This window comes from Branchiostoma lanceolatum, chromosome 10, assembly GCF_035083965.1.
Source record: "Branchiostoma lanceolatum isolate klBraLanc5 chromosome 10, klBraLanc5.hap2, whole genome shotgun sequence".
NCBI classification, from domain to species: Eukaryota; Metazoa; Chordata; class Leptocardii; order Amphioxiformes; family Branchiostomatidae; genus Branchiostoma; species Branchiostoma lanceolatum.
The window spans coordinates 11,829,408-11,843,517 of NC_089731.1; the positions used below are offsets into that span (position 1 = coordinate 11,829,408).

Consider the following 14,110-nt stretch of genomic DNA (forward strand, 5'->3'; position numbering starts at 1 on the left):
CGTGATTGAAATAAAAATCTGTTTTCTATTTTTGATGGGAGGGTTGAGCAGGAAATTCCCATTGACTGCCGAACTGCAATATTGGCTGATTTTAATTTTTTTATTGCAACATAAAAAAATAACACATAGTGATAACGAACTCAAGCAAACACGCTTATTTAAACGACATCACTAAACCTAAGAAACAAAACATGTAAAATATGAATCACTATGTGTTTTTTTGGATTTTGCAATAAAAAAAATATTGACTGATAACGTTACATTAAGGCCCAATTGCAAACTGCTAGTGTTTTTGCAAAAGATATTTCAACCACATATGTTACATAACAACAAATGTATACATAGATTTATTACTCATCAATTGTTTATGATACAACTATGGCAACTTGTACAACACATTTTGAAACTAATGTACCGAAATCTACAAGGACTGTATAGTACAAGAGGGATATATGTATATATTAATTTACATAAAGTAAGTTCGTGCTGTCAGAACTACATATGACAACATTCCTACGATAATATCATATAATCAAAAAACAGTAATATTCATAAATTTCATATTTTCAGAATTGAGAGAATCGACTTTATTGCCTGACCTGTAAGTTTGTCAACTTTTTTTAAACGGAAAAATATTCTCTGAGAAGTGCAGGTCACAGATAACTTTTAGAACACATTTTGTACAAAGAGAGGTTCTATATACTGGATGGCGCAGCGGATACCTCCAGGTGTCAACTTAAAGGAAGGCTAAAATTAAAATTGGAAAGCCTACTATACTTTGATAAATATACCCCAAAGTCAAGTTCTCACTTGTTTTACATGATAAGTCGGTCAAAGTTCAGTGCTCTCCCGCCGTTTGCAACTCGCCTGATGGTGATGGTTAATCAATTATCAGGTCACAATATATAGTAGGTGACGTCGGTTCCGGCATTTCCCAACCAGTACGAATACGGCTTTTCGACCCCCAGGATGAATTTCGAGGAATTTTCCGACGAATTCGAGGGAATCTACCATTCATGAGCTTTGAATTCGGTATAAGTATAGTAGGCTTTTCAATCTTAAAGGCATCCAGAGCATTTTATGAGGCTTGAAACTTGAATAAAAAAACTCCAATTTCTAGTCATTCTAGTACATAGTAAGTTTCAATAACACTATACCAGTACATATCGACATTAAAGGAGCAAAGATACGATGTCGTTGTGTGGTGAGAACTGATAGAAAATCCAAGCCCTAATAGACTGATCCTGACTGTCCGTCACAATTAGTGGTTCGACCAATGAGAGAGTGACTGCATTTGCATTTTTATGTTTTGATTTTGCATGTCTACGTTTTTGGCGGGGGTATGGTATCGGTCCATTTACACTAGGCGCGTGAAACTAAAAGATCACCATGAAGCTTATTTTTGTGCCGCTTTTGAGCACTTTTGATAAGAACTCCGCACGCAAATGTGGTAAACAGTGACATTGAATGTCAATTTCATAAAGATTACAGCAACTAGAATATTTCCAGTTTGCAAGCCTCATAAAATGCTCTGGGTGCCTTTAAGATTAGCCTTCCTTTAAGTTGACACCAAATTCTACAATACGTCCCTTTAAGGGGAGTGACACGGGGAGGGAACCCTACTATGGCATGGGGGTTGTTCTGAAGTAATCCTTTCCTGAGGGTAGTTCTGTGACCGTCACGCCTTTCGGGAAGAGATGGTCCTCGTGCACCCGGGGCACAGACACGTCCACCATACAGGCTTCCCCGTACTGGTAACACATCGGAAAAGTACAGACATTCAGTGATCGGTCTAACGTACTAGACTCCTAGCAGCCACACATCACAACCAATAATGGTTCAACAAATAATGAGTCCTGGGGCACAGACACGTCCACCATACAGGCTTCCCCGTACTGGTAACACATCGGAAAAGTACAGACATTCAGTGATCGGTCTAACGTACTAGACTCCTAGCAGTCAAACATCACAATCAAGAATGTTGTGATGTGAGAGGAGTATATTATACCGAAATGACCTCGAAATTATCCTGGTTATGTTTCGGTCATAGATGGAAAAAGGGGGCCCTGCCGGGTAGTTAACGGGGTACTTTCTGGCGTGACCCCTACATTGGTCACCCTACGGCTCCCGGGCTTTTTTGGGCACGGCCAGGCCCCGGTATGTTTTTAGCTCGGAGTTAAAATCAACCCGGGACCTGGTAATAAGTAGTCGTAAATCAATCATGAGAACACTGATAGGTTAGGTACAAATGTGACCGAAGCATAATTATATAAGTACGCCTGTTTAAAACCCACACAGATAAACTATAGAACGACTCTGTTCACATATGCCTACACGTCTACACGTAGTTCACTATAGTTCCGCACTTTTTATCCATTAAGAGAAGGGTGGAGGATTCAAATTTTGATATCAAATATAAGGAAAGTGGCTGTTTCTCGAAGGGGTTTCTCCTTGTCACTTTTCCCAGTAGGAGGGTTAATCCGTTTCTAAGTATTTTTGGAGATACCTTATCTGATTTTCGTGTTTTAACCACACCAGTCTCAAAAATGATCATACTAACCTTCCAGTCCACCGGTGTGGAGACTTTCTTGACATCTGTTAGCTGAAGAGAATCAACAACTCTGAGAATCTCCCTGAAATAAAAATTCTACAATGAGATTTTCGTAAAGAAAAACTACTGACCACCAGTTAACATCTACTAACATAATTCCACCCGATGCAGGGTACATAATTCCGCCACTCCGAAAAAATAAGTCCAAAAAGATCTCAGATCCAACGTCCCCCAGTGTAATGCACTCCTCTATATCTTTTAGTGCTGCTCTGGAGATCTCTCAGACCTATAGTATACTGTTTACTATAAAGTTATGTAACTCGGCGGATTAATGTTAATAATACGTAACAATTTCGAAAATCAACATACAATATCAGGAGCAGGGAACACTTCTGTACAATGATATCTCAAGTTATGTGTACATAATAGTCTAAAGACCGGGTGGAAAGATATTGCTATTTCATAATCCTTCGTGAAAAAAAGAATATCGCTGTAATTTACTTTTGTTAACGTTTTCTATAGGACACCAAGTTTTGGAAAATTTCGACAGTTGGTGGCGTGAGTAACAAGAGGAAAAGGAAAGTGATCTCGATCCAGTTTAGCTCACTGAAGAGCTAATCTTCCACTTGTCGTGACAGAGAAGACAGACGGTATGTACAGTATTTACAGGTTCATTGTACCTGGGAAATTCCCCTAGCTCATTGCGACAAGCACAATGAACAGAAGAAGAGGAGGAGAAAACGTCTACAGGGGATATACTCACGAAAAGTTTCTGCCGCTCAGAGCTGGATATAAGATGGACATTTTCATCTTCTTGTCGGGACCGATGATAAAGAGCTATTGGATACACAGACAAAATCATAATGCTGTATCAAAAGTCAGTGGATTTCTGTGCCTTTAACAACTATACATTAGTATGATGAAGAAATGTTTTTTTTTTCAATCCTAAGCATCATCTTCCGAGAGTGACATGGAGCAGAATATTAAGGCACGTTATATTGAAGGCAACCAAAGGAATATTAGGGCCCAAAATATGGAGGAAAAAAATGCTGAAATCTTTATGGTAGCCAGTGACATTTACTAACAACATCTAGCACATTTGCGTAATAACTTGATACTTTGAACATTTTAAAACCGCGCAAAAAACGTACTGTACGATGATTACCTTAGTTTCGCAAGCCTACAAAAAACCGCGGCGACGATGTTCAGTGAGTTCTCTCGTCACACCGACGTCATATTTTTGCATCATGGACGTCGTTATACATTGTGATAGTGTTCTTTGAACTAATCGTATAGAAATGACTAAATAGATAGACTTTCAAAATTCAGAATTTTTAGGCCCTAATATTGCTTGGGTTTCCTTAAACGGTAGAAATTCTGGTGCCGGTAAAAAGAGTAGGTATTGCGCCGGTAAAATTGTCCACAAATCTGCACCTGTACATTTAGATTGTGAATTCCTGGATTAGAATGATTTGTGAAGATTTAACAACTGGCATACTGACCGCTCGACATGTCATGGGCATCCCTTTGTCGTCCTTGAATTCTGGATCCAACATCCCCAGCCCGACGGCGAGCTCTCGTTTTTCGTCGGAGATGATCGGGAACGGCATCGGCCCCTTTATGCCGGTGTACGCCAGTATATCCTGAAAATCACTTCTAAACATCAGCATCTCATGGATTATGAAATCAGTAGCCAGGATACCAGACTTATTGATGTATATGTATTTGCTCCTTAGTACTGATTGCTACCTAATCTAACAAGGCCTATTGTAAAGTATTGTAAAGTAAACGTTTAACATACTGGGTACTTCTTATTGTTCTGATCAAGTCTATACAGTCCGTGAATAATGTCATCAGGTTGGCGAATGACTGAATAGCAACTGACTTCTTCATTCATAACCACGTATTTCACATTTTTTAACAAGAACCAACGTTTCGATGACAGTCTGTCATCTTCATCATTGACTATTGTTGTTGAACAATATCTGGCCTCTGTTTACGCGATCTCTCTGGCCGGGGGTTATTGACCTCTTCCCCGATAACTGTCGGGTGATCTGCTAGGAGCGCGATTTATCAGTGAAGCTAAACAATACAAGATCTATGTATGTGACATTACTTTACGTTTCGAACCGCTGTTAACGTCGGCAGTAACACCTAGCTTGAACCAGTCGGATAAGATGCAATCATCAGTTTAATTTGTACCACTTTGCTCACATCGTCCCAATGCACCATGCAACTACTAATGGCTTCAAATGTACTCAACTGGTCTTTGTTTGATCTAAACGTATAGAAATACTAATGAAATATGGTTGATAATTATTAAAACCACATGAAATAACTTGATATAGACGATTTTTGGTCGTTCTATGGTTTTGAGTGACGTCATCATATCACGTGATAATTCCTAAAAAGCTGTACATTTGACATTATTATCATGCAAAATGATAAAGTAGAGGAATCAACCTTTTCCAAAAAGTGAGTTTTCCTTTGTCCCTCTGTTTGGTACCAATTGGCTATTGTGAGGGACCTGGCCCAGGGACTATACCCTTAGGTAACCCATACAAACTCAATAAGTAACCATATTTTTGGAAAATTTCAGCTTCATAACAGCAGGATGTAAAAGGACAGAGAGACACAGGAGATTTTCTTTGTGTGTTCCAGTCCAAATAAAAACAACAACAGAAGATGAATAATGATAAACAAGACTTAGTGGACTCTACAAAAAGAACTGCATCAAGTAAACAATAGTAAGTCATTGACAACAATAACAACAATAATGATAATGATAATAATGATGGTAACAATGATAATAATATTAACAACAATAATGGTAATAACAAATATTATTGATTCAATTTGATTTTTCGATTTTAATGGAATTACTACAGTACAATACACGTGGACACTGGCAGTTTTGCTGGTGTTGTGACCCACACATACTATGCCCGTTTTCTACATACACTTGGGTGGAGTGAGGAAAGTCGTGTTAAGTGCCATTCCCAAGGGTACAACATCAGTGGCGTCAGGGGATTCGAACCCGGGACCAATGGGCCAAAAACCCTACCGTTACGCCACACGACCCCACAAATGTGGTTACACATATGATTGTGACTCACTGGAATCCATGCCTCATGCTCCCGTGTACTGCTACATGAGAGACCGATGATCTTGATGCCCCTTCTCTTGAACTCTGGTGCCAGTTCAGCGGCCTTTCCCAGCTCGGACGTACACACCGGGGTGAAGTCACCCGGATGAGAAAACAAGATCCCCCATCTGTACAAGGATTATTGTTTGAAAGTTTATCGCAAATTGTTGCCTGTAGGCTAGCTTATTGCAAGTACATGTAGCATGAAAAGGACGGACAGACAATTGGGGATGATATAACACGTAACTACTCTAGTCCAACTACTCTTGTCACAGGTGGATAAACTTGTCCAGCTGGAATCCTAACTTCGTATGATGCCGTTTTATTCGTATCGCTACGTTTTGAGTAATTTACGTTACCGATCAACTGTTGAGTATAATTCGCCCACGAAGACAATTTTCTAATGATTTTTTTTCGCATTTTATCTGCCAAACTGTGTTTTTGGCAATGAAACCACGACAGAGAAAATGAAATACGAATATTGGAAACATGACAGCAACCCCCAATCTCAGATTTGTACAGGTAAGTACTACTTACGTTACCAATCTCACTTTGCAAGGCCGGGGTTGCTTACGTTACCATATTGAGTCTCTTGGCATTGTAGAAAGGTCATTACCCTTGCCTTCATAAGAAAGAGCACCACCGGATAAGTCATTGCCTGTGGAGTTTATATTCTAAAGTCTGATTGTTCCGATTTTATCTATCATTATAAGAATGATGTGATTTACATTGCAACGTAATTTGCGTTGCCATTATTTTTTTTCAACATGTCATCGAATGTACTGCAAAACGACATCATGCAAAGTCTGAGTTACAACATATTATCTATTGTAACGTTACTGTAGGTTGGCTTGCCTCGTCACAGCGCGTTCTTATTGGGAATAATGTAACTGAAAATCGACCTTGTACCCGTCGGCGGCTGTAGCTTAATTTTAAACTTGCGGTAAGACAACGTATTCAAGCCCCAAAGCTACCGGGTAGATAAATTCATTCATTTCATTCGTGAGTTAACTTGTGCCAACTCTGCTAGAGAAGGTGCGATGCTCAAGGAAAAGATAGTTGACGTGACATTTTCACGCGCGTGGGTGCTCCGAGTGGTGGATCCGAAGTTAATGGGTCTAATTGATGCATTAGAAGTACGAATATAGCATCAGTGACAAACTGTAGTGCAAAGAAGAAATATGCACACTAAGTGTGGTTCGTCCGTCAATCTGACGAAGACCGCTGTGCGTTATCCATCATTTGGCTGGGTCGCATACTAAGTACATTGTAAAATGAAGACTTATAAATGTATGAATTTGTTTTTATCAAAGACTTGGGAAATTACATTCACCATTGCTTATTTACATGTACTTGATGTCTGTTATTACAATGTCAGTATATTTGTGAGAGAAATACACGAAATGCTGTTCCCGTAAAAGTACATAGCACACATTTTAAACTTAGCGGAAGAGGAACATTGTTAAATCAAACTTACGAGTTTCCCAGCCAATCGTAAAAGTCGATCTCCCCCTCTGTTGTCTTGGCTCTGAAGTTTGGAAAGATATCGCCTATATTCGGCATTCTAAGGCTGAAAAGATACAAAATGTTGCAAATCCGTTATACATAGAGTTAGATATGTTCTGAGATAGTTTTATGTGATATTTTGAACTCAATTCATTTTAAAGACATTTTATCACTACATCGTGATAATTATATCGTAATAAAAATCGTGATGTAAATATAAACCTCTATCGGAAATATATGGTTCGCCATATTGTCAATATATTACATTATGGCGTTCTATGGGTCTGCTAAAATATGGATATCGTGACCATTGCCACATCAATGGGTGCATGTGGGACCGTAATACTTGGGTCTCAGTTGGAAAAAGAGGCCCCGCCGGGTAGTTGACGGGCTATTTTTTCACTTTCGGGCGTGACCCCTGCTGCTGCCGGGCTGATTTGGGGCCCGGCCGGGACCCAGGAACATTTTATCTCGGACTTGAAATGAACGCGGGACCCGGTAACAAATAGACGCCGTGAGCTAGCCATGCGAACACCGGGAGGTACCCCACTAGGAAAATTTGTGACTTCGGGGCCTGGCCGGGACTATACTCCGTATGGGCCGCCGGCGCAATTGAGACTTAAGCATTAGCGGTGTGCATCTGGCTTCCATGACAGGCAAATTCCATGCAATTGAAGAAGAAAGAGTTCGGCAAAAAGCAACTAAATCATACTGTTTTGATCCCAGATAAGTACAGTGGACCTCATTAAACAGGATGCCACAGCAGCTGACCACTCGGGAAGCAATTAGTAGACCTATTCAGGAAGTGGGCGCGTGTTCTATACCACATGGCTCACACATCTACACGATACAGCCGTTGAAATTCTTCCCAGATCATATCAATTATGTCGCAGATTGGAAGTACACATGTGGTCCTATTCGGGAGATTGGCGCGTTTTCTGCCGCTGCAAGGCTCACATGTCTACATGAATCAGCCGTTCAAATTCCTCGCAGGTCACATAAATTACGTATGTTACACATTGAATCAGCATCTGTGGGGTAGCCGGTTGTTTCGCTACATTGTCAGTTCGCTTCAGTCGTTTCGCTACATGGCATAAGTTGTTTCGCTACACTGCCATGTAAACAAGTAAACCTGTAGATGTGCCTTACAAAGATTCGGTGCACACTGTATACTAGTAATCTTGCAAGCGGTATGTAGCAAGGCACATGGTTGATTTGTGTTCAGCATGGCACATCCATGGAATGCTACACAACATGACAGGACATTCATTAAATAAACTTGCATTCCTTTCCATTCTGTATTATGGTTAAGTACCTTACGCATGTTAAGCGTGATTGTCCTGTAGCTACTTTGTCTATCATTTGTGATATTGTATTTATGTACTACATATGTAGTACATGCACCACAGGAAGCGGTTAGTACAAAATCATGGATAGTATCACCGACTAGTGGAGTGGCGCACCGGTAGCATGCCTCGGAACATTTGTTCAGCACCAAGGACAGGGGACATGCCAGTGTGCAGGACGTTGTTGTTTACACCAGGAGGGTCTACGTCCAGGTGGTGGCACAACCTTTTGCAGCTTGTTTTTAATTTGTACAGCTCACAAACACCGGACATGCCAGAAATAGACGAATTAATGATGAAAATATACTGAAAAGTTGTTGTACACGGCATCTGCATTAAAATTTGTTTACAATAATATTTTCAATTCTAGCGCCAAATCTTACATAGTGGGGCTTTAAATGCTACCTTGCAGTTGATTTAGGCAAAGTACCATTTTGTCTTGTCGGGAGATTGAAGCGCTTGTTTTAGATATTCGAATGGATTTTTTTTCCTTTTTATTTGACCTTGGAAAGATTCGTTGTGTTGCGTGCGACCAATATAGAATACAACACGGGGTATTCCGTATCACCCGAGGTTCCAGCCCGACCGCGGGTCGGATCGCCCGACGGCCGTAGGCCGGAGGGCGATCCGATCCGCGGGAGGGCTGGGACCGAGGGTGATACGGAATACAACGTGTTGTATTTTATTTATGTCATACCTTGGTCATACCCACCCGAGAAAACACACATTTCAATGCGGAATGCGCCAGAAGTTGAGGGAGTTTTGTGTCCTCGAACAAGAAACTGTAGCAACATTGATTCCAATCTCCGAATCCGGTATTCGAATTTCCGACGGCCGCACAACCGGCGCGCTCGAAATGCGTTCGAAATATTCTATGGAAGCCTGTGTGATAACACTTCCGAACCCTATGTGATCCGGATAGTTATCACACGGTCCGGAACACCCGTATCAGGCCCAGGCATGACATAAAGGAGGTTATATAACCTCCTTGGTGCGACATGTGATTTAAAGCACATGTAATTGCGACATTGGATAGCAGTGCAAATTTGTTTACGAACGCGAGTATTTATTTCCCTACTCCACAGCATCCCTTTGGTTGTAATGTTGACATACTAGCTAGTGGCGGGAACAAAAATGGAGCCTAGAAAGATATTGAAGCTAACGTTAGATGCAGCATCTGTAAGCGCATTAGGCTAAGTACTAATTTCAATTATTAGAATGGCATATCCGTACTTTCTTCAGCCCGGAATAATTTCGGAAGATACAGTAACATTTTTCTTTTATATCACATCACATCACAAGCAAACTTGAATAATTTCAAAAAGTCTACATTTCAAAACAACTTGTAACAATCAAAATGCCGTAATATAGCTCTCTTCTGTCCTATTTGCAAAATGTTTAAATGAAACATAGCCCAACCTTACTACGTTTGATATCTTTTGGAGTCCTGTAAACAGAACGTGCAGAAATGAATCTACTGGGAAATTCAAGCATACTGGTCACAAGCACTTGATGACACTTTCATATTAATTTTTCATATTAATTTTTCGCACACCGGGAACACAGGTGCCGGAAGCAAATGAACGTTTCAGAGCTTGCCTGTCACAGTTTTGAAGTGACAATTATTGCGAGTGCTTCCGACAACCCGAAGACCTAAAAACAATCGATGACAAATTCTAAATAAATATTCCATCTAATAACAGTATGTTTCCACCCAGGCCATAGTCTACGTCAGTAATATCAAAATATACCATTTCAGTATTGAAAACCATGACAGTGCTTTCGAAAAAATATGGGGATGTAATTGACTTGTACAAAGATTTGGGAAAAGGTCGTGTTTCAACCATATAAATTTAACGTTGGGTAACATAAATTCGGGATTTTTCCGATAATGGTTGACTGAAATCAATCTAGCAGAACAATAAACCATCCTTTTTTTCTATAATTCTGTCAGTATCATGTACTATCTTTGCACTAATCATATATATGGTAGATTTTGTCTCTAGTCGTGCTGACACCATAATATTTCAACTTGAAACTACCGTCCGCCGCACGCACAATTACGGTGCTGTCGGACAGGGGGGCACATTAATTCGGGAGAGAAGATTCGTCTTTAATATCTTACCGCTAATCACATTTTATACAGCAGCTATTCGTTCCATCCTTGGCTTGAGGAGAGTGCTATGGATATAGACGTGTCCAAGTAAAAAAAATACACGAAAAAACGGCCGTATCGCACACATCAGGCCAGTTCGGGTACAACCCGTGTGTTGAGTCGGTAGAACTTCACTCAAAGTCGGCCCATCGTCATCATCGGGCAACGTGTAACGTTACATTATTCATGGGAAGTTAGCTGGATGCCGTAGCAATGGTAATACTACTATGTCCATGTGTTCCTTGTTGTGTTAGGAGCAAACTTTGAGGAAAATATCTTCCTCAGTCCACTATCACACGCAGCATTTAGACAAAAAAGTGTTCCTCACAAACCTTTGTCGTCTGCTTGACAACAGGATTCTGGTTAACAATATGGCGGCGGGAAAATACACGTGCCATAGGTTGTAGCAACAGAGAGGAGTTTTGATGATTGATCACACTTAGAATCCAGTTGCAGGTTAGCAAAAGAGATTGTAATAAGTTGTCTTGTAAATGATTGTGTTGAGCAGGAATCGGATGTGACATTTTTCTTATAAACCAGCCGACAACCATGTTGTTTAAGTCTCCCACGAAGTCCTCAGACTGTTCCAATAAGGGCCGGAGAGTTTTTGACCTCGTCGCCTTATAATCCATGCTTATCGAAGCTTTTCAGACAGTGTTCTGAATACGTAAGTCTGGCAGGTTTGCATTTCTAGCGGTATTACTTATGTTGCATCTAGCAAATATCCCTCAATACCCCGTTTTCGAAAAATCCCGAATTTAAATACCCCGCGAATTTAGGTTACCCAACGTTACAAAACATTTACAAATTTGTTTTTGTACGTTTAACATGTCATTTGAAATGTTTGCATGCTCTAAACACACAGTGAAGACCTAATACATATTGGAAGTTATCAATTACTTGTACTCTCTTCTAACAACTGCAAATCGACACACGACTAAGCAAATTTAACAAGTGGTTTCTGAAAACAACAACAAATGCTTGGCTGTGACCAGACTGAGGTTCAATCAACATTTTGAAAAACATCCTTGCTCTGACAATAGGTGTTCTGACAAGGAATGAAAGACAACATGGCTAGACAGTTGTGATCGAATCAGTCCATCGCATTGTGAATGGTAAAGACACAATTATATGAATCAGACACCAATCAGACACCTTGCAGACAACTCTGCGATATCCAACTGTATGCTATGTACATGAAATATCTTATAACAGCAGCCTCTTTTGCGTGGTTGCCTATTGGCTAACTAAACTTGTTGTGTCTACATTATGTATTGTGGTGAAAGATCAACAACTTGCAAACTCTGTGTCTGGGCTAGCTATATCCGTAAGCAAAATATAATTCAACAGCAAGCTAGCTAGTGCAACAATCCCCATGGCCATATCAACAAGCAACACTCATTCATAACCACCCTGCCTTCTTATGTTTCCGTGCGCTGAACTGGGGACACATTGAAAAAGAAACAAACCCGGCCATTTCCAGTTGAATTACTCGCACACCTCGTTCATTTTCTGCTGCATGACACCAGGGCATCAGTCTTTTGTTTCGGGCGGCAGACATCTCTGGAGACGCCGGCCCCTCGGGCCAGACTGTCCGCTTCTCCCGATGAGGAAAGTATCGTGCTACAAAGTTCGTGAGGACGTGGCCGGGATACAAGCTTATAGTACATGTAGCTCTATTTGTTTTCATAATGCAGCAATGACTTTGTCGTAGTCCGTTAATAAATATCAGTCACTATAGATGATTGATAACATCCCGGCGACTGCTCTGAGATACTATGCTATTCAAAAACACTACAATTCTTCGACAGTTAGAAAAGATGTACTTACAATGGCCCGTACTGTTTGAAGAACTTTCGCTGGCTTGATCCTTTGCCTCCATTCTGTGCGGAATGGGAGACCACGCGGGAAAAATTCTCCGTCACTTTGGTTTCTGGCGTACTTACATTGATTTCCGCACAGGCTCTAGATGAGACGGAACCCATGTCTGGAAAGGATGCAAGCAAAGCACGCCTAGGCAGCAAAGGGCCGGACCCGGCGTGTTTTTCCTCCTTGTGACGTAGGCAGTGAGTGCACCTGTCTGATGGGTAAAGCTAATTGACAGCCAACTGGGAACAGAAGGGTCCGTGCGTTGACAAGGGACTAATAGCTACTGTAGCCATGGCAACGTATTACATGGAAATCAAGATGGCGCCGGCGCCTGCGCTTTGAAACCAATATCTTTTACAACCTTTTTGTTTATCTTAAATTTGGTTAAAATAGAAAATGCGACGATACTATGCTTGGCAGGAGTTCGGCCGATTAAACTTGGTTTCAACAAGTGTCTCCTCTTGAAATGCATGTGTGTTCTGCACTGGAAATGCCTGCAAAATACTAAAGAGTATCAGGACAGTTCGGCCCATGGACAGTTCGGCCCCGACGTTTCGGCCTCAAGTCCAGGACGGTTCGGCCCCGGGCCAATGACGATTCGGCCCCAGGTCCAGGACAGTTCAGCCCAGTTAATTCTTATGTGTATGGCAGTTACTATGCAATTTACAGATCGAAAATCTGTGTGAAATTATTGAATATAAAGATATTAAAACAAAGCAAACACACTGACCTACCACAATTACATCTGAAACATCTCTATAGCTAGCGCCGCTGCATGGCGTGGTATGAATCCACTGACCGCCGGCACATCGGCAATCAAGATGATTCTCAGTAACGTTATATTAAACTGCAGGGAAATCATTTCCTTTCTCTGGCTAAAAGGCAACATGCGTTGGTGAAGGATTGAAATCAATCAACTGGATGGATACATTCTCTGAAGAGTCAGCTAGTGGATCCCATGTTTACCTCAGTGAAGGAGGTTCACCCCTATGGGGGTACTGTTTCTGCCTATAACCTAAGATCCTTTTGATACATGTGTTTGTATTTTGGCTTGTGGGTAGTTATTGAGGTTCTTATGATGCATGGCGATTTTGGACACTTGAGCAATTTCTTTAAGGTAAAGAATGTAAGACTACTTGTACATGTATACAACAAAACCCCCAATCTTGAAGGTAGGTAGCCTGCCTGGAGCTAATTAGCAACTCTCCAAGCAGAGGTTAGTGCCTGGCATTATGATAAACAACTACATTATACCTGGACAAAAATTGAGACAGGTTTTAAAGAAATGGGCAGCAAATACCTTAGCCCACACGATAATCACCGTACGTTTGTGAAGGTTAGACATCCAGGTAAACAATATATAAAGAGAATTCAAACTCTACTACTGGATAAGGATTCAGAGATTTATTTCCGATTAAAAATAAAATTTCTGTTTGGTACAGGTCCCCATCTTTACACCTGGGTGGAGTGAGGAAAGAAATGTTAAGTGCCTTTCCCAAGGACACAATGTCTATCCAGGAATAGCTCCTCCGCCATTC

At 40.9% G+C, this 14,110-nt stretch overlaps 1 protein-coding gene across 3 annotated transcripts; it reads right to left on the bottom strand.

The window, feature by feature from the left end:
• Positions 1-319: 319 nt before the first annotated feature.
• On the bottom strand, positions 320-12,831 carry LOC136443090 (peroxiredoxin-6-like). 3 transcript variants are annotated; one of them, XM_066440161.1, is made up of 7 exons: positions 12,534-12,831; positions 7,174-7,266; positions 5,668-5,824; positions 4,054-4,194; positions 3,315-3,388; positions 2,561-2,633; positions 320-1,751 (listed from the first exon to the last, which is right to left on the bottom strand). In XM_066440161.1, the coding sequence occupies exons 1-7, from the start codon at positions 12,686-12,688 to the stop codon at positions 1,623-1,625; spliced, it is 822 nt and encodes a 273-aa protein (XP_066296258.1). In that variant the 5' UTR covers positions 12,689-12,831; the 3' UTR covers positions 320-1,622. The 3 variants fall into 3 exon arrangements, with proteins under 3 accessions (XP_066296258.1, XP_066296256.1, XP_066296257.1); XM_066440159.1 differs by lacking the exon at positions 12,534-12,831 and adding an exon at positions 12,173-12,324; XM_066440160.1 differs by lacking the exons at positions 320-1,751; positions 12,534-12,831 and adding exons at positions 1,794-1,895; positions 12,173-12,340.
• Positions 12,832-14,110: the final 1,279 nt, after the last annotated feature.

Coding starts and splice junctions, on each gene's coding strand:
- LOC136443090 (XM_066440161.1), bottom strand. CDS start 12,688: ATGGGTTCCGTCTCATCTAGAGCCTGTGCGGAAATCAATGTAAGTACG. Junction 2,634..3,314: donor CTGAGCGGCAGAAACTTTTC/GTGAGTATATCC, acceptor TTTTTATTTCAG/GGAGATTCTCAGAGTTGTTG. Junction 1,752..2,560: donor CCACACCGGTGGACTGGAAG/GTTAGTATGATC, acceptor ATGTGTTACCAG/TACGGGGAAGCCTGTATGGT.